The sequence below is a fragment of the Microplitis mediator genome, chromosome 2 (assembly GCF_029852145.1).
Source record: "Microplitis mediator isolate UGA2020A chromosome 2, iyMicMedi2.1, whole genome shotgun sequence".
NCBI lineage: Eukaryota > Metazoa > Arthropoda > Insecta > Hymenoptera > Braconidae > Microplitis > Microplitis mediator.
The window spans coordinates 1,128,853-1,148,507 of record NC_079970.1 but is presented as its reverse complement, the minus strand read 5'-3'; the positions used below and the strand labels follow the sequence as shown (position 1 = coordinate 1,148,507).

The following is a 19,655-nucleotide window of genomic DNA, read 5'->3' as shown; positions in this document are numbered from 1 at the left end:
TTGGACGTTGAAATCGTCATCTAGATATTCAATGTTAAAAAAGATGGACAAAATCAATTCCCTTCGGCCTTTCCGTGGGGGATTTTAATGAGTAGAACGATAAAAATACTCCCGTTTTTGCATTATCCGGCTTACAGACTTGAACTTTGGCACAAATATTCCCAACAATCTTACGAATCACCCACCATCGGTATTTTTCCGGAAACTAACTCCGAGGGGGGTTTTACCGGAGTGAAAGATTAAAATACTCCTGTTTTTGCATTATCCGGCTTACAGACTTGAACTTTGGCACAAATATTCCCAACAACCTCACAAATCACCCACCATCGAAGTTTTCGAAAAAAATACCGATCACTTTGGGTTAATTTTATTCCAGATAAGTTATAATTAAGTCAGTATTATTATTTAAGTTGATTCAAGTTATAATCAAGCCCAATAAGTTATTTAAGTTAGATGTAAGTTCTATAAGTTAACGTAAGTTAAATGTAAGTTCAATATTTCGACTCGGGTATTTTTGTTTAAAACCGAAAATCAGCTGAAATAAACATTCATGTGTGGAATGTAAAACTTGTTAGGGAAATTTCACATTCCCAGAGGATCAGTCGTCCGATTGGGAAAAAAAAAGTATGAATATATATTTTATTTATGAATATATGAATGTATTCTATCTGAAGTGACGACTGCTCACCGATGATACTGTGTAAATGTTCTGCATCCCCGATTTTCTGGCCTGTCCGCAGCACATGCGTATGCACATGCACGAGTGAATCAAGAAATTCATATATCACATCGGATATTGCGAAAATTTATATTTCCTCAGCTGAAAAGTGAAATAGATTATACAGCGAAATGAATGTTGTTAAAAAAAAATTAATATTCGGAATTGAATCACCTATTTGTGCTTTAATATATTTTTTCGAGGTACATAATTAAAAATCAGTCTTTGATGTTTTTGCTGGCAAGAAAAAAATAATAATAAAGGAAAAAAACCGTTGCGATTTAAAAACCAACGAAAGAGTTTAAAATGAAATTTGGCTCAGCGGATAGCTTTAACGCAAATTATAAAACAGTATTATATATAATGCAAAAGTGTATGCGCTTCAAAGCAAGTTAATTTTCTACCACTTTTTAACTGCAATCGAGTTTCTTGCCGAGAAAAGCGCCAGACTTTTGTAATTACTCCGGATAAAAAACGATTTATAATTTATTATATTTTATATGGATTAGCGGTACGCTTTCAAACAACAATAATATAGAAAAATTTATGACAATGAAAAAAAATAATAATGACAAAGAGATATAATTGCATAGACAGTACAATTGGATATGCTTGTATACCAAACAAAGAAGTTTCCAATTCGCAAACTATAACCTCATCATCCATGCGGTTTCTGTTTGTGTTTGTATGTGTAATATGCTAACTTCTTTAAACCGTTGGTTGATACCCACACCTGTATTCGTCAACAAAACAATAGTTCACTCTGTAGTCCACCTCACTTAGATTTCTTCATCATCTCTACAAATATATCTGATAATTAATGTGTTCCAGTTCATAAAGACAAATGTTATTTTTGTTTTGTTTGAGAAGACTAGCTATTAAGAACGTTTATTTTTCAAATATTAATTAATTTTCTTCTATTGAAATTACAATAGTTTTTTATACAAATAAATAGTGTACAATGTGGTATTATACGCAGCATTGCTTTTAATACATGAAATGACGTTTGGCTTATATCTGCCCTGTTATGACAAAACGACGTATCTCGAGATACGCTGTTTTGTCGTAACAAAGCTAAAAAGGTTTATTTAGTGTCACTTAATAATAGGGTATCATCAAAATTTTACTAATTTAATTAATTATGCCAATAATATTGATCAAATGTGCGTAAAAGAAATGAAAAAAACGTATATTTTTTGCATTGGAAATTTAATTCTTCGAGTTACAGCGTTTTGTCATAACAATTTCATCTATTTATCAAAATAAGCATTAGATTCTTACGATACAAAAAACGTATCTCGAGTTACAACGTTTTATCATAACAGAAATTAATTTTTCCGTTAAATTGTACTCAAATTCTGTTAAAACTTTAAACGCTTTTTTCTCGAAACTATAATTTTTGAGATACGTCGTTTTTTTATGACAGGGCAGATATTATGCTAGAGCGTATTGCTGTAAAAAATCAGATATCAGATGATAAAAATATTAAATGCCTAAAGAAACAGCTTTCATGTAAGTTTAATGATCATACTGACTAGGCGCACAAATATTATTGGCGGCATATACATAATTTGGGGAGTTACATTGGCAATGATAATCAATACATGAAGAATTTGCAACTATGCATTGACCATCTTTCCAACAAGCGCCACCTATCAATGGTAAACATGTTGCTCTATTATATTGTGTAGTATTTGAGTTACACAAACAATTGTGATTAATCGAACATTTTGCATGCCATGGGTCTCCACAATCAATAAGTTCATTACAATAAACAACCGATGATTCTACAAAATAAAACAGAAATCAATTATATTTAAAATTATAGTTTACCAAAAGATCATAAATTTTAGTTGAGAAAAAAAATGATCTAAAAATTAAACTGAAGATCATACTGACTCTCTACACACTGATTTTCTGACACAGCAAAAAAATTTGGTTTACATTGACATGTATGATCAAGACAATAAGAATTATCAAATCTACACTCTTCATCGTTTATACAAAATCCGTCAATTATTGGTGTACATAAAGTTGTGTTAAATGCAAAATAATTAATTCGACAAACGCATATTTTATCTGCTGAACATACAGCATTCATTATTGTTTCACAATCATATAGTCTCTCACATGGATAACCTAATGAAACTTTATACGCAAAGACGAAATAGCTCAGATTAGAAATGGCAATAACTACTTTCATGCAAAATGCTACTAACATGATAACAATAAATTAAATTTTTATCGATACCACATTACTATTTTATGTGTAAGCTCGAGAATGTAGTTAATTCATTCTCAATGCGAAAAATGATCCTTACTTGGTGGGCATTCATCAAAAGTACTGACAGTCCGACGTTTATAAAATTTTCTACATCGACACTTTCCAAGAAAGCAAAATGAATTCTCGACAAAACAGTCTGCAGTGCTCGAACAAAATCCATCTAATAGTGGTGCACATGATGACGTACCGTTAATCATGATGTAATTAGTTTTACAAACACATTCTTTATTTTGTGCGCATTCTTTATGTGGTTTATCCATACAGTCATCATTTGTCACACAGTATTTATAATTTACTAAAAAAAATTTAAAACGAAAAATATTTATTTTTCCATTAGGACGTTAAGTTAACTCACCTGGTTTACATTCATTATTAGACACAGAGTCATAGTAAGGACTGCATTGACATTTGTTATCAATACAAATCGAATTTTCGACTCTGCATACTTTATTTGTGGTACACATTCCACCGATAGGTACAGAACAAGTTGTTTCATTAAGAGAAATGTAATTGTTTTTACAGACACACTTATTATTCAAACATTCAGCCGCCCATATTTTATAACAATCAAAATCATGATTGCATGATCCTTGCAAATATGCTAAAAGTTGGAATAAAATTTAGCTGAAACTCGAAATAAGACTATCAGTGTTTTACTCACACTAATAATATAAAAATTATGCAAGAAGACAACAAATAGTCTTATAACGTGAAATGAATGAATATTCTTATTGTTATAGAAACAATATATACTTGGTAAGCAATTATTATCAATTCGTGCCACATATTTAGGTTTACATTGACATTTAGAATTAATACAAGCAGAATTTTCTACCACACAAAATTCACTTGTCATACAGAGTCCATTCAAAAGTGGTGCACAAATCGTTTCGTTCAATGCAATGTGGTTCCGTGGACAAAATACTTTACCATTCACATGAACTTTTGAATCGAAATAAGCTAAAACAAAGTAACATTGATAGCAATTATTTTTTCTTCTACTTTATCCACTTACTTGGTGAACAGCGATCATAAGATTGCGGTGCGAAGTCACCCTTGCATTGGCAATGATTATCGATACAAGCGGAATTATTAGTAAGACATTCTTCACTTGTCTCACAAAATGAATGTAAAAGAGGTCGACATGTTGACTGATCTTTTTCAACGTATTCGAATCGACAAGAACATTTATTATCTCCAGAACATTCAGCATACATTATTCTCCGGCAATCTTCATCATTTTGACATGATTGTCCCAAAAAGTCTTTCAGAATACATTGATTAGAATAATGGTAATAATTAAAAATATGTTCATTTAAATTTTACTAACTCGGTAGGCATTGACCATTATCTTGCTTATAGGAACCGAAACATTTACATTGACCATCCTCACAAATAGAATTATGAGGAACACACTTTTCATATGACTCACAGTTCGCTCCCAATAAAGGCAAACATGTAGTATCGTTCTCATGTGGAACATAATTTGATTTACAAACGCATTTATTTTTTGAACATATGGCGTTGCTTATTTTGTAACAATCAAGATCGATTTCACAAGACCTACCTAATATATCTGAAATAATACAAATTGTTGTTCGAATTAATTAGTGTTTGGAATAAGAAAAGGGTTTTTTTTTCAGCCACCTGCTTCCATGCAATAAAATGTTATCTTTGTTATTCCCCGTTGACATACGTCGCTTTTTTCACAGCATGGTTGTGCCAAATATGGATCACACTATTGATAAATATAAATTTTTTGAATATGCGATAAAAGGTTCTTTATCAACAAATTTGAAAAATTCAACATAAATCAATAATATATATGATTTCTTACAGTATCGCTATTATGTTTGCAGTCATCTATATTTTTGTCAGTTGATCGTGCGAAACGAGCAATCAAAGTCAGTGCTACAATCAATATCAAATATTTAGTTTCAGTCAACATTTTTCTGTCGCACAGTGAGAAATAGAAAAAAAAAAAGTTTTTATCCTTGAAAGTTAATATTCACATAAGAAAATTTTAATAATCCGAAAATTTGAATTTATACTTCAATTTTTTAACCACACGAAAAATCCACGAATATTTTGACGCATTTTAGTTTTGTGACTAATCATTCCACCAGTTCAATAGTACATTACAGTTTTATTTTTGTCACTATAAAACGAAAAAGAAATAATCAAGAATAAAGAAACTATTAAAATCATTATTAAAAACAATAAAAAAAATAGATTAGTAAACCCGAATGAGACATAAAAACATTTTTATATAAGTATATATATTTCTATTAAATATTATAAACTAGTCAATTAGAAGTGGTAAACATTTTGTTAGTAGGACTGTTATAGGTGAGATTATTCATGTAGACATACAATTTAACTACTAAGCCTTTATTTTCAATTCATATTTTAAGTAATAATACAGATTTTAATGATAGAAAAATATGTGGGCTTACGTCATTAATATAAATTGGAAATTTGTTTACTCTGAATCACTTTCTAAAAATGAATTAGTGAAATTCATTGTGGATCAGTGGATAGTCACCATTTCTGCAGCTATAAGTATACAACTAATTCAATCAGTGGTATACTTATAGCTTTTTTTTTCAGTGCACATTCACTCAGTTGCAGAAATGCAAAGATTATTGGCGACACGTACATACTTTGGGGAGTTACATTGGCAATGATAATCAATGCATAAAGAATTTGCAACTATGCATTGATCATCCTTCCAACAAGCGCCACCTATCAACGGTAAACATGTTGCTCTATTATATTGTGTAGTGTTCGGAAAACACCAACAATTGTGACTCGGCGAACATTTTGCATGCCACGGGTCTCCGCAATCAATAATCTGATTACATGAAATTACCGATGATTCTAAAAAGTAAAACAGAAATCAATTACATTTGAAATTATAGTTTATCATAAAATCGTAAATGATCTAAAAGTTTAATTGAAGATCATACTGACTCTCTACACACTGATTTTCTGACACAGCTAAAAAATTGGGTTTACATTGACATGTGTGATCAAGACAATAAGAATTATTAAATCTACACTCTCCATCGTTTAAACAAAATCCATCAATAAACGGTACACAAAAATTTGTGTTAAATGCATAATTATTACTCTGACAAACGCATGTTTTATTTTCCGAACATACTGTATTTTTTATCGAAATGCAATCAGATGTATACTCGCACGGATATCCTATTGAAACTTTGTACGAAAAAAAGAATGTATCAAATTATAAATTTCATCATTTTCATTCGTAATGTTACTGACACAAAAAATTAATCTCACTTGGTACACATTCATCAATATGATTGATAAAATGAAGTTTATAAAATTTTTTGCATTGACATTTTCTGCGAAAACAAACTGAATTTTTGATCAAACACTCTTCGGTTTTTGAACAAGATCCATTTAATAACGGTCCACACATTGGTGTCTCATTTATCTCTACGTAATTGGATTTGCAAACACACTTTTTATTTTTCGCGCACTTTTTATGTGGCTTGTCAGCACAGTCATCATTCGTCACACAGTATTTATAATTAACTGAAAAAAAATTAAAATGAAAAATAATTAACTTTCCATTCTGACGTTAAGTTAACTCACCTGGTTTACATTCATTATTAGACACAGAGTCATAGTAAGGACTACATTGACATTTATTATCAATACAAATCGAATTTTCGATCAGGCATTGTTCATCTGCGGTACACATTCCACCGATAGGTAAAGAACAAGTTGTTTTATTAAGAGAAATGTAATTATTTTTACAGACACACTTCTTATTCAAACATTTAGCCGCCCAAATTTTAGAACAATCGAAATTATAATTACAAGATCCATTCAAATGCGCTGAAAATTAAAATAATTTGAATTATATATGATTCAAACGAATATTTTTATCTTTATAGAAATAATATATACTTGGTAAGCATCGATTATTGAGTCGCGCCACATATTTAGGCTTACATTGACATTTAGAGCCAATACAAGCAGAATTTTCTACTACACAAAATTCACTTCTTGTACAGAGTCCATCCAAAAGTGGTGCACACATCGTTTCGTTTAATGCAACGTGGTTCGGCGGACAATAGCACTTACCGTTCATCAGACATGACAGAAATAAATTTTTTCTGCAATTGTCTGGATCAGTTTTACAGTCCAAAGTCACATAAGCTAAAACAGAGTAACATTGATCGCAGTTCTTTCTTCTTCTACTTTATCCACTTACTTGGTGAACAGCGATCACAAGATTGCGGTGCGAAGTCACCCTTGCATTGGCAATGATTATCGATACAAGCGGAATTATTAGTGAGACATTCTTTACTTGTCTCACAAAATGAATGTAAAAGAGGTCGACATGTTGATTGATCTTTTTCAACGTATTCAAGTGGACAAGAACATTTATTATCTTCAGAACATTCAGCATACTTTATTCTCCCGCAATCTTTATCTATTTTGCATGATTGCCCCAAAAATCCTTTCAAAATGAATTAATCAAAACAAAGTTTACAATTCAAAATGTTTTTCCTATTTTTTTTTTTTAAACTATACTAACTTGGTTGGCATTGACCATCGGTTTCTTCATAGAAAGCGAAACATTCACATCGATTATGTATACATTTGGAATTATGAGGTGCACACTTTTCAAAGAGCTCACAATGTTCTCCTAATAATGGTAAACATATTGAATTGTTCTTATACGGAACATAGTTTGGTTTACAAACGCATTTGTCTGTTTTTGAACATATGGCGTTTCTAATTTTGTAACAATCAAGATCACTTTCACAAGACTTTCCTAATGTATCTGAAACGAAACAAAATAATTCGCAAATGAATTAATATCCCTCAAAAAAAAATCAAAGCTTCTTTAAAAAGTATTATCCATTTACCTGCCTCCATGCAATAAAATACATCTCTTGTTAATCCCTGTTGACATATGTCGCTTTTTTCACAACATGGCTGAGTCAAATATGGATCACACTGCCAATATATAAAATTTTTTGTAATACATTTCAAATAAAATGCTAATTCTCCTGCGAATTCAGAAAATTAAGCTTTAAATAGTATTAATTATTTCTTACACTATCACTATTATATGCACACTGATTTGCGTTTTCGTTATTTCCAAAGACGATTGAATTTGCGAATGAATCTATCAAAATCAGAATCAAAAACTTAGTTCCAGCGGGCATCTTTTTGTTGTATAGTGATACGAAGCTTATTTTGTAATATATTTTTTTTATCGTCACTTGCTTTGCCTTCACGCGATCCACCTCATCAGTTGTTTTTTAGATATCTCGTTGTATGTAAGCAGACCGATCATAAAATTTTGTAGCAAACAACATCGCTGTTTAAATTGCTATTGATACCTAGTCTCAAAATTACTTCGAAAATAAAATTTAATGATGATTTGACCAATTAATTTGATAGTGATAATTGAACAATTAATACCGCCTTCTTAATTACTTTTATGACATTAATTTCATACTATCAACTTTTTAGGGGAAAACCAAAAATATATGTCTATATATATATATAATTGGTTTCTCCCTTAATAGTTCATAATATAAAATTGAATAGATGTCAAGAAACTGATAAATAAAAACACGCTAGGGAATTCCGTCAAGAAATCTTTAGTTTGTTATTCCCAATAAATCCACGTTCATACAAAAAACTAATCGCAATCCGTAAAAAAACGACACTTATCTGTCGCAAACATTTCGCTGTTATTCCAAAACATGTGTTGTCATTTCTATTGATGCATAATATAATGATACCGTCGACGATGTCTAAGTGAACTAGACATTTGGCTGTTGATTCTCATATCAGACTTCTGTTCTAGTCTATAACTTTATCCATGTAACGTTCTGTATAGCATATTTACTACAACTAGTGACGCATGAATATCCTAGCTCGTTTCTCTAGTTTATACACATCAGACACCGATGCTAGAGCCAACTCATGGCCCCAGGATACGAAGGATTTATTGCCACCGCAAAATGTGTTTCCTTGTCTGGTCGAGTCGAACGAAATTGCAAACGAGACACCGACTGTATAATACCACTGGCAGAAGGGAGAGAACGATAAAACCATCTCGTACGTTCGTCATTCTGTTCTCTGAAAGCAAGCCCTTAATTCAACCGCAATTATTCGTCACTCAAACCTATATGTATGCATAAAAGAATCTTCTGGATAGATGACTATGTGGCAGATGAACTATTGCACATAATTTATCTTTAAAACTAGTTTACATTTGTTGCTATTGTGCTCAAGCGAATTACTTAAATATATCCCGTATGAAAAAACAATACATGGTTAAAATATATAAAATCATATATGTTTGCAACAAAACAATATATGATATATTATATTGTATATTATAAAAAATCATATAGAGATTTTCGCCGATTTAATATAAAATTATATACAGTAGTAAATATATGTATTCCATATATGAAACTTATATGCTTTTTATATTTTAAGCTATATATAAATTTACATTTACATTATAATATATTGTATTGATATATTTTCTTTTATATTTAAAAAATATAAAATTTTTATATGAAATGAAATATATGGTAGCATATAATTTATATTATATATGGCACCATATATTTTCTTTGTTATATTTAAGCATATATTTTATTCGGTGTATGTATATGTATATTGGGATATTATATATTCGCATCAAATTAACTAATTTTGAAAATTTAAACTGCAATTTAAAGAGTATATTAAAATTTAGATCTAATTTAATTGGAGTTAGTCATACGAATAAGAAATTTTTTTTTTTCCATACACAATATAAATATATGTTTTTTTATATGATCAAAATATATATTTTTATGTATGATAAAAATATAGTTTTCGTATATGAAAAGAATATATATTTTCATATATGATAAAAATATATTTTTTGTATATGATTGACATATATATTTTATACATGCTAAACATATACGGACTCGTATATGATGAGTATTATATTTTTTAATATAAAAAAAAAATATATCAGAAAATATAGTTAAATTCGCCACATATATTTTCTGATATTTATCATATATTTTACATATATTTTGACCATATATGTTATTTTCATACGGGATGTCATATTCGTGCTGAAGAAGTGTTGGTTGACCAACTGATATATTATTAAAAGAATAAAAATATATAAATAGAGGTGCATTAAAAAGTACATAAAAAAAAATATGATAAAACTGCAGAAATGTTCACGAAGCGTATCAAGCTTGTTAGATGATGAACACAAATTATAAAAGTTCACCCTCGCGTGAGACTAAATTAAGGTCTCTTGCAAATTGACACTTTTTTTTTCTCTCACTATTTTTTTTTTAGTGTACTTATATTTTTACTCTTTATATTTCACTAATACTCATATGCTTAGATTATCTCGTTCTGTACTTCCTCCGTTATCGTATGCGCTTATATACTTTTATATATATATTGAGTGTACGACTCGACACACATATACACAGACATAACTTTTCTCGTAGACTACTTCTTTGTATAATTATATTTCCCAGGTAAAAATGCTGCCACAAGCAAGACCGCAAACTGAAATGTGCCTCCCTACGTCTCGATGTAATGAGTGTAATAAAGGAGGGTAATAAGGATGAGAATATAACGAGATAGGAGGGAGAGTTAGTGACTAAAGTGGTGCTTGTAATCCTTGGAGACTCTCCTGTAATTTTCCCGAGACTAAACATATTTTTTTTTGCTTCAACTACAATTTCATTATGTTTATATACATGTATATATTTTATTGTATTCTACAATTACTTATTTATTTTTTTATTTAAATATCTTTACGTCATAAGTATCAAATGCACGTGTCTGAAAACCAGTCAAGGCGAAACAATGAATAGAAAGAATTTAACGTTGAAGAATAGGCGGAAAAAAGTAAATTGTGTGTAAGTCTGAATAGTTGAGGGAAATATGAAGTTTTTCATTTTATAAAAGAATTGTTTTTTGTTTTACTGTGTGCTTGGTCGAGCATTAATTATTTTCAAAATTATTACATAGGTTGTTTCAAAGGTTCTCTTGTCATATTATGACAAAATTCATCAGACATTCTTTGTCTCATTATAACGTTCCTTTTATTACAGTTTTTTTTTTTTTTTTTTAATACTACAGTTCCGTTTGAAACATAACCCGGTGAGGAAAAAACTGAAAATAAAATTCTATCAAGAAATTTTCACTTTCTCTTGTACTATTTTTTTATTTTATTATTTTTTATTGTAGTTTATTTCTATTTTCTTTTTTCCTCCCCGTAGAATCTCAAAGAATAACTTTTATAATATTGCAAGGGGTTAGTCCTGTAGCTTAGAAAAAATTTTATTTTTTTCCTGTCACACTTTCAATCGAGAAAAAAACCAGTGTCCCATGAATTTGAGAAGTGAGTCGTAAAAAAAGGAAAGAAAATAAAGAAAGTTTATTTTTTATTATATTCGACCAATGTGTCATTTCTTTCAATTTTATCATTCGTATATATGTATACTATACATATAATACAAAAGTGAGTCTGTAAATAAAGCGTGAAAAAGAGGAAAAATAATAAATAGCTACATATGCGATTTTTATGAGATTACTGTTGAAGGTATTGAAAATATCATTTTTCAGGCGGGAAAAAAATAAAGTGGAAAGAGATTTTAGCGTAAATTCTTAGCATTCCAGTCTCTTGTAAAGATAAACGGTGAATCATAGAATTATATTTCCGAGATTGCAAAATCATTCAGAAGATTGCCAAGAGTCTCTTGTCGTCTGTGCTATTGATAACGCTTCAAAAAAATAAACTCGTTGAAATAGAGGCAGGTTGATAAAGAGAGAAGGAGAGCATAGATCGAAAATAAAGATAAAAAAGTATGAAAGAAGATAATATAAATGCTCGAGGTGAAAACTCATGCTCTCGTGCAATTTATTGGAAATGTGTATTCCCGTAGCTTTTCCCTATCGTTCTTTTTCAGTCAATTGGAAAGAATGTAATAAATAGCTTTTGGTGGTGAAAGGGATGAAAGTAAATATGATGAAGCCCTTAAGGTATTGAATAATATTACTAAAATTGTCACGTTGATAATTTATATTTATTTCAACACTCTTCACTTAACTTCAATGCTCTTTTATTGAATTACACTTTTAATCATCAGCCATCCATGAAAATAATTATCAGTAGAATTTAATAAATCGTCAATCCTATTTACAGACTTGTTATTTTGTTCAGTTAAATTCCATCGAATCCGAATTCATTATTTATACATGGAAAGAAAATAATAGCAGCGGTTCCCATAATTTTGTGAAATTTTTTCCTATACCATCATAGGAATTACGACCATAAATTATGGGAGCGGTTCCTATAATTATAGGAATGTTTCCCATAATTATAGGAATAGTTCATATAATTATGGGAATGATACCCATAACACTATAGGAATGATTCCTATAATTATAGGAATGGTTCCTATAATTTATAGAAATACTTTCTATAATATTATGGGAATCATTCCTATAATTTATGGGAATGGTTCCTATAATTTATAGGAACCATTCCCATAAATGATAGAAACCATTCCCATAATATTATGGGAATGGTTCCTATAATAGTATGGGAACTATTCCCATAATATTATGGGAATGATTCCCATAATGCAATTGGAATGGTTCCTATACCATTATGGGAATCATTTCCATAATATTATGGGAATAGTTTCCATACTATTATAGGAACCATTCCTATAATATTATGGGAATGGTTCCCATATTATCATGAAAAAATTATTTTAAAGAAGTGTGGTAATCACTTCTACAATACACAGAAATATTATTAAACATAAAAACAAAAATTCAAACATTGAAAAAAAAAATCGTATTTGGCAAAAAAACATTAAAATTTTTAACAAGAATTTTTTGTCAGCACAAAACATTCAAGAAAATTTAAATTTTGGGAAATTTCTACACTATTGTGCAAAAAAAAAATTTTATGAAATTATAGGGATGGTTCCCATAACATTATGGGAATAGTTCCCATAATATTATAGGAATAGTTCTTATACCAATATGGGAACCATTCCCATATCATTATGGGAACCATTCCCGTAATGGTATGGGAACTATTCTCATACTATTATGGAAATGGTTCCCATAATATATGGGAACCATCCCTATAGTAGTATAGGTTCTATTTCCATACCATTATGGGAACCATTCCCATAATGCATAGCAAAACTTCCCATAATTTTCTTTCCGTGTACATTTTACATCAATGTACAATCATTTAATCACTACCCGGTATTGAATGTTTAAATACTTATGAAAAGCGTCAGTAATCCTTGATTCGTCGGTTAAAATTGATCAACTCAGTTGGAACGTCACTAAATGTTTAACTAATTTCAACAAGTGGTACAGCAGCTAATGACATTATGCAACTCTCAAATAACACAAACCGCACAGTAGTTCTCACGTTTATTATCCACTTTATCTGTCCTATTATTTTATCCGTCCGTTCAAAACTCTCAATGATTACAAACAAATATCGGAGCAATTATTCATCGGCGATAGCCTGTGAGTGTCAAAGAATCGAGTCAAAATACAGAAGAAATAAATTTTTGATGAAAAAAAAAAAAGGGATAAAATAAAACTGTCGGTACTGATAAAGCTTACAATGGGTAACAAAAGCCAACAATTTATTGACAGTTTATCTCAAAAACTGGAATTTTATCGTATAAATTTGTCCGATCGAAAAAAAACCAATAAAACATTCCGTGTGTCGTTGAAAAAAGTCAAAGGATTAATCGAAAAAAAATGTTTCATTCATTTTTCCGAAACTAATGAAATTTTTTTTGTTCTTTCATCCAAAAAATACTGAAGGATTAAAATATGATGGATTACTTTGTACCAAGTTAGTCTCAGTTGATAAAATAATTGTTTCGTCACTGAAAAAAATCTCTTCTTATTTAATCCAGAGGTAAAAAATGTCTTCTTACTGTTCGAAAGTTTCAATAGAGGGAAAAAAATATTCTGAAAATTAAACAAAACGACTGGATAATATAAGCAATGTAGGGATAACTAAGTAACTTTTAAAACTTAAATTCTCAGTGGCACAAAGAATCTAATTTAAACAGAACACTTTTATTATTTACCTTTCTCATTATCTTCCAATTATATTAACTCAGTAATTACATTGCGGTATTTACGACAAAATTAAATAGAAACTTAATGAATAAACCATTAGAAATTTTTATTTTTTTTTTTATTTTACATGATAACAAACTACACACACGCAAGTACTACGTAAATACAACATACTGCAGTAAATGTGTCTATAAATCTTGTAGTAATCGATTAGCTCAAATGGGAGGCTTTCAAATTATCCGTTGATAGCTGGTTGCGTGACGAAAGTAATTTATTTAAAAATGTCAAACACTCGTTTTATTATAATTTTTATTTTACACTCTCACTCAAGTATTTGTTGATGGATTACATCACACTTGGTAATTTATCAATCCGCAACAAACTTAACATTTTATCGTGTTAATACATTAAACTCTTTATTTAACCATTAGACCAAAAGCTTTTGCTACTTTCGTGCTACTCGATTAATTATCGGCCATCTCATCTTACTTATTATTCTTTAATTAAACTACTCTAGCACTTTTTTTTACTTGATAATCATTCTCTGTAACTAATTATTTTTTTTCTACTTATTTACTGCACGTGCGCGGAGAAAAATGGGCCTCAAAAGTTGATAATAATAACAGACAATAGAAAAACCCATTTTTAGTAGATTTCATAGAAATCTATTTTTTGCATTTGTCCTCATGGTGGAATTTCCAAAGAATTTTGCCATAATCTATCATAATTCACCGAGTAGGTTCCAAAAATACCATTGGTTCAAAAGTTTATATATATACATAATATAACGCGGCCTGTTGCGACGATAGCGTCCACAATTTTTAACGGATCTTAATGAAACTTGGCACACTTATTCTATAAACGATTACCACGGTTAAGTTCGAAGATGAGCAAAATCGGTCAACTAGTTTAGAAATGGTGGACATTTGAAATTCAAAAATAACGAAAAATCCTACTTTTTCGGCTTTTTTCAAAAATAACTTTTTAACCAGTATATCTATCCTAATTATGTAAAAAGAACTTGATAGCCGATAAAAAAAGCTATATTTTCCTTTTTTTATTTTTTGTTTTACGATAATTGTTCCACTTTTAATAAGGGTTTAAAGTCATGTACCTGAAGATCGGAACGTTTTTCGTGGAACGAAAAAAAGAAAAAAGAAATGAATAATAAAAAATATACTGAATCTAGATTTCGGAAATGTTTCGCACGTCACCCGAAAATGACAGGCCACCCCCAACTACCCCTAAATTCGCCTTTAGACACGAATTTCGTGAATTATTTTCATTTTCGTTGCGTGAAAAACGTCCCGATCTTCAGGTACATTTAAAGTCACATAATTGACTCATGTGTTATGGTGATAATGCCATTGTTTATATTTTTGAAAATTTTCATGGGTGATTATTAAATTGTAGATACTTATTCTTTAGGTAATTATCTTGATCAAGTTCAAAAATTTATAAGAATCGGTTAAGCATTCTAGAAATGGTGGCAATTTTAAATTTTTTAATGAATGAAAAATGCTGTTTTCTGTGTTATTTTTTTCTAAATAACGTTGTAATGAGTACATCTATCATTAACGGTTTGATTGAAGTGAGAAATCTACTTCCATTTCGGATGCCGAATGGCTTTTTTTGTAAAGTTTTTTTTGTAAGGTGTAATTATTAAATAGAAGGTTCAGTTATAAATATATAGCTGACGAAAAAAATTAGCCATTAATGCTTAGGTATCCAATAAAAAAGGAGTAAAAAGCGTATTGCTGTGTAGTGGTTCGAGTGTCGTCATTGTTATCATCAGGAAAAAGATGTAAACCGCGTGGAAAATGTAGACGGGAAGGATCTGAGTTAAGTGGTTAGCTCTTTGGGAAGTGGTTTCGATTAGCCAGCTCGTTGAACCCACACCGTCATGTCATACCGCGTATCCTTTTGGCTTTTTTATCAAAAAGATATAAAAATCTAGGAAAAAGTATAACAACCTCACTTTCAACGCTTTACAGTTAATCCGGATAAAAAAAAAACTCGAGAGATTTAAAAGCATAACTTTTTTAGCCTTCATAAAATATAAAATAATAGTTCATTTCTGGCATTTAAATATAACAAAATAATAAAAACGGAAGATAAATCGCTAAAATATATATTTTTTTACATTTTTTCAGCTCCACTCGTTCGGGTGATTTTAGAGAAGCCGCAAGAAAGAAAATTTAAATACTTTTTTCTGCTGGGTAAAGAAGAAAGAACACATAAGGATTAAGAAGGATAAAATAAACAAGTTAACACAATTGAGGTAAGTTAAATGTTAAACATTTAAACAAAGCCGTTATAAAATTAAACAACCGAAAAAGTTTAATCGTTTGATTTAAAGTTTTTAAAATGCTGGTAAATCTAGTACAAAGTTTGTTGGAGCCGCGCTTTTTTAAAAACATGTTTGCGTACAGCTTTCACATTTTTTTTTCCTTTATTTTACTCGAGATCCTTTTTCAGTTACCATCCCACGAAAGGTCTTGAAATCTTCAATATCCGCATTGACATAATCCATAAGCATATTCTTAAGTTTTATCGTCCTTATTTCTTCATACATATATGCAATATCGTCTTATTCAACAATACCCTTCACAATAAGAATCTTACCCGTAAGAAGCTTATTCCTTTCAATCTATATGCATCGATATATTTATAATTTCTGATCTAAATCATTTGCATGTAAACTTGCATCTGTCATACGGCATAAAAAGTTCATTTATACTTTTTTAAATCGGGACAAAAAAGTCTTGGTATCTTGAGATGGTACACGTTCACGAGATAGTTTTCACCGTCCGATGATAAACGTGTTGGCTATTGTCGTGAAATATAGGTCGGCTATCTCACTTGACAAGTAGCAAGTTTTTATTCAAAAACTACTTGTGTACCAAGTGCATGAACATGTTCAGCAAAACGTCCACCAGTTTAGCACACGTTATAAAAGATTCTCGTGTATATGTATATATGTATATAGATAGAGAGAAAGGGAGACGTGACGCCTGCATCAGGCATATAAATCGTTTAAAAAAATAAAAAAAGAAGGCATTGAAAGAAACCCAAGCCTTGAAAGCTAGCTGTTACATCAAGATGTCACAGCTTGTGTACGTGCCATATGTAAAGCAGTTGAATAGCTTGTATAGATACGAAAACCAAGTCGAGTTTCTCCTCGTCGTTGGGGTGTCATCTCTTTCCGATGACGTTTAATCGATAAGAGAGACTAGGTTACAGAGTTACTAGTTGAAGAGTTCGTTGGCCTGATTAAAATTTCCCTGTTGAATCATCAGCACTGATGCAAACTCAACACGATCTACACGTAAGGTACCTAGATCTTGGCCAGCGATTGCTTTATTATTTACATTCGGTGTTGCGAAAGTGTTACATCAGACTGTAGAATGCATCGGGTATAACTATGCATCTATAGGTTGTTATTAAATGATGCAACAATGGCAAGTTGTCGCAACAATTGTAGCAGGCACACATCTGTAGAGGCTGTCCAAAACGCTGAATGCAATTTCATCGGCTGGTTAACTGATACGCGAACCACATTGTTCTCTCGAGCGGCGCACAAACCGTCGACCTATTTCCCTTCGGAGGAGTCCATCCTCATCCACCCACTCAATCCAATTCTCATCTACCTCCCATACCTTCTTCTGTATATATATATATATATATGTATATGTATGTGGGCATCTATGTAGCCCTTGTGTTACCGCAGTAGTAGCATAGCACTTGTAGTAGATTCTAGTCATGATTGAGATAGTGATCGTTAATGAAAACGATGTATAGTCAGATTAACTCACTTCCAAATGAGTAATCGACCGGGACAGTGTTTTGTTCATACTGTTTTGGTATCCGAAATCTCTTATCTCTGGCTATCTGCCCAACGCGCTTGTTCATACGGTGAGTGTACTTCCCTGGTCGTTCTGGAATTAAATGATTCGATACAAAAGTCATTAATCTCGCGAACAGAAATTTTACTTTTTTTTTTTTTTTTTCTAAAATTACTCACAGTTATTACACGTAATGATTAGACTCGAAACTCAATTACTATTTTATCTTAATTACCAAATTCTCCATTAGTACTATTAAAAATAAATTAAGCCAAGACATTTTGACATTTTGTTAGATTTTTTTAGAACGTCCCATTTTTTTTTAATTATCTGATTACGTGGAACGAAAATAATTAACCGTTTTGTCAAAGTTTCTAGTCAGAATTTGAAGAAATAAAATAAAAGATCGTTAACGTAAATGACAATGGCAGTAATTAAACGTAAAGTCTTTCTCGCTTGTAACCTTGATTCCCACGTGAATGAGTGCCAAGGCATCTAGCACAGTTTCACCCGGATCTTTTATAATCCCCGAGTTTAAAACCAGCGCGCATATCCCACCGCCGCCCAGAGAAGAGCACACCTGAGACTGAAATTCAACTTCCGACGGCCTTGGCACCGTTTCCCGGATGTACAATACTGAAGAACGCGAAACAAGAGCAACGAGTCACGGGTTGCCAAGAGACCCGGTCTATCTCGTAATGTCTTTTGCACATTCACCAGCATCTATATGCGCTTTCATACCTAAACGTGCGCATATACCTCAGTGTGTTCTAACAGCATCCCCGTGGCCCCAGTCCACGTCAACGTAAATTGCTTTTCTGATGTCAGAAGCTCTGGAACAGCAGCATTGTCAGTTGAATATAACAGAATTTAACCTGCACTTGATAGCTATAACTTGGGTTTCTCGGGTACTAAATTCAGGAGCAGCATAAAACGGTCAATAGTGAATGACGCGCACGTGGGTAGATCGTACGTGTCACGTCGCGATATCATCTATAAACGCCCACGGGTTTCAAGAGTTCACGACCTGTAGCACACGTCTCCAAGATGCTTAATGCTCGAAACCTGATGTTCTGGATTGTACTGCCGCTTCAGTCGGGGCTGTAATGACGTCCAATTTAACTCAGGACGTTTTCATATTATCCCAAACGTGTTTCTAGCCACTGCATTGCCTGGAAATATCTCTCAGGTGTATTTTCCAAAACCCCATGTGAATTTATCCCATCTTCGTATCGCGTGTACTGTACGGCCAGTAAAATAATGCTCTCCGTGCATCATGAACAGACGGCCTGAGTGCACGTGAATGTATATGGGTGTGTAGGTATGAACCATCCTCAGAGATTACACTTCCATTAACTCGGCCAGACGACGATAATTAGTCTGTACAAAGTGGTGGTTTCAGTCTGTCTTCTTCTACCCTGGCGTAAATGTGTCTATCAAAATGGAACACTCAGCGTATTCGCAACGCGACATTACTCATTAACGCTTAAATAAAATTAATAGAATAAGAGCAGGCGTTAATGTAAGGTTGCTTTTATTGTCTTGCAGTTCCATTTAATTACAATTACATTATTCAGTTGTCATTTTGAAATTTAAAATACTTCTTATCAACAGTTTCTTTTATTTTTGAAATTAAATATTT

At 31.3% G+C, this 19,655-nt stretch overlaps 2 protein-coding genes across 6 annotated transcripts in view; one reads left to right on the top strand and one right to left on the bottom strand.

Annotated features, from left to right (window-relative positions):
• The window catches only part of LOC130663997 (ankyrin repeat domain-containing protein 50-like), a 141,698-nt gene that overhangs the window by 97,783 nt on the left and 24,260 nt on the right, over positions 1–19,655 (top strand). For 4 of the 5 annotated variants that reach the window (XM_057463615.1, XM_057463614.1, XM_057463617.1 and 1 more), the window contains one exon: positions 16,322–16,449. The exons of the other annotated variant lie outside the window; for it this stretch is intronic. The gene's annotated coding sequence lies outside the window, so the exon portion shown is untranslated. The remainder of the gene's footprint in view (positions 1–16,321; positions 16,450–19,655) is intronic. 5 annotated transcript variants of the gene reach the window in all.
• Positions 2,237–4,950, bottom strand: LOC130664145 (prion-like-(Q/N-rich) domain-bearing protein 25). The gene is made up of 8 exons (XM_057463931.1): positions 4,840–4,950; positions 4,650–4,740; positions 4,381–4,578; positions 4,018–4,266; positions 3,756–3,962; positions 3,358–3,603; positions 3,190–3,297; positions 2,237–2,505 (listed from the first exon to the last, which is right to left on the bottom strand). Exons 1-8 carry the CDS (start codon positions 4,948–4,950, stop codon positions 2,237–2,239), a joined length of 1,479 nt encoding a protein of 492 aa, XP_057319914.1.

Excerpts from the sequence above, each read along its gene's own strand:
- LOC130664145 (XM_057463931.1), bottom strand. The coding sequence starts at position 4,950 with ATGTTGACTGAAACTAAATATTTGATATTGATTGTAGCACTGACTTTG. Across the intron at positions 3,963-4,017 it reads TTATGATCGCTGTTCACCAA|CTTATTTCGATTCAAAAGTT; the intron begins GTAAGTGGATAA and ends ACTTTGTTTTAG. Across the intron at positions 3,298-3,357 it reads TAATAATGAATGTAAACCAG|TAAATTATAAATACTGTGTG; the intron begins GTGAGTTAACTT and ends AATTTTTTTTAG.